At 65.8% G+C, this 1155-nt stretch overlaps 1 protein-coding gene across 1 annotated transcript in view; it reads right to left on the minus strand.

Moving 5' to 3' along the window:
• Positions 1-1155, minus strand: part of TMEM200C (transmembrane protein 200C) — a 6427-nt gene that overhangs the window by 1607 nt on the left and 3665 nt on the right. The window contains exon 2 of the mRNA XM_027766534.1: positions 7-1029. Within this exon, the coding sequence (XP_027622335.1) occupies positions 7-944 (938 nt within the window). The 5' untranslated portion in view covers positions 945-1029. The remainder of the gene's footprint in view (positions 1-6; positions 1030-1155) is intronic.

Raw genomic sequence — 1155 nt, forward strand, 5'->3', positions numbered from 1 at the left:
GGGTGCCCGCGCGGGGACGAAGCCAAGTCTGGAGGGGAGGCGGCGCCTCTCGTCCCGGTGCTCAGACCCAACGCTGTGGGCTGGGGCCACGAACCCCTGGCCAGCATCGCTGCCGCCCCGAAGGCGTCCCCGGCGCTGCCGCAGCTCCCGGGCTTCAACTCCAGACCCCGAGACTGCACGTAGGTGAGAAAGCCGTTGAGCGGCGCAGACCCGGGGGGCGCCGAGGCGGGGGCCGAGGGCGACGAGGAGGAGGCAGCGGCGGCGGCGGCAGCGGCGGCGGCAGCGGCCAGGTCTTTGGCACGGAGGCTGTGCACGTCGATGACGGTGGAGTAGAGATCTCGCAGGTTGATGATCTTGGTCTTCTTGTCCCGGTTCTCGTGCAGCACCGCGTTGGCGCAGATGAAGAGGAAGATGCCGATGCCCATGATGAGGGGGCCGAAGACCTTGAGCTTGTCTGAGTGCAGGTAGCCGGAGAAAATGCGAAAGAAGAAACCCACTGACGGGGAGGAGGACGAGGAAGGGGCGGTGGACTGCGCGGGAGGTGTGCTCCTGGGCGCGCCCACGGAACTGGAGTTGACACTCTCTGGAGTTCCCAGGTGGCTCTTCGTCCGGTTTTTGCTGTCACTGCTGCTGCTGTTGGCGGTAGTCAGGAAGCGCTGGCCGCTGCCCGCAGGCGGCATCTGCTTACCGGCCTCCCTGTTGGCCCCACTGGTCTTGGGCCAGTAGCCCACTACTGCCAAGGCTATGCCCACCAGCAGCACCAGGATCCCGCAGAGGGCGATGAGCCCCGAGATGGAGCACAGCTTTAGCTTGCCTTTCACCACCACCACGTCGTTTTTGCGCCTCTTCTTGGCTTTCCTCTTGCGCTTGGGGACTTGGGTTGGGGGGCGGAGAGGATCCTGCTTTCTGGCGGAAATCCTCAGCAGGCCCCCGGTAGCGATCATGGCGAAGTCGTGGCCAGCCCCTGGGGCGGAGGCTTGTGCAGGGGGGCCGCCAGCTGCCCACTAGCTGCTCCTCCACCTCCTCCAGCTGCAAAGCAGAGGAAGATAGTCAGAGGAGTAGGCTTGACTGTAGCAACACCTCATGGGCTGCAATCGCCGAGCTGCCAAATCCCACTCTGTGTCCCCCCCCCCCCCCCCCCCCCCCGGGCTTTAC

Source organism: Tupaia chinensis, unplaced genomic scaffold (genome assembly GCF_000334495.1).
Source record: "Tupaia chinensis unplaced genomic scaffold, TupChi_1.0 Scaffold143584_1, whole genome shotgun sequence".
NCBI classification, from domain to species: domain Eukaryota; kingdom Metazoa; phylum Chordata; class Mammalia; order Scandentia; family Tupaiidae; genus Tupaia; species Tupaia belangeri.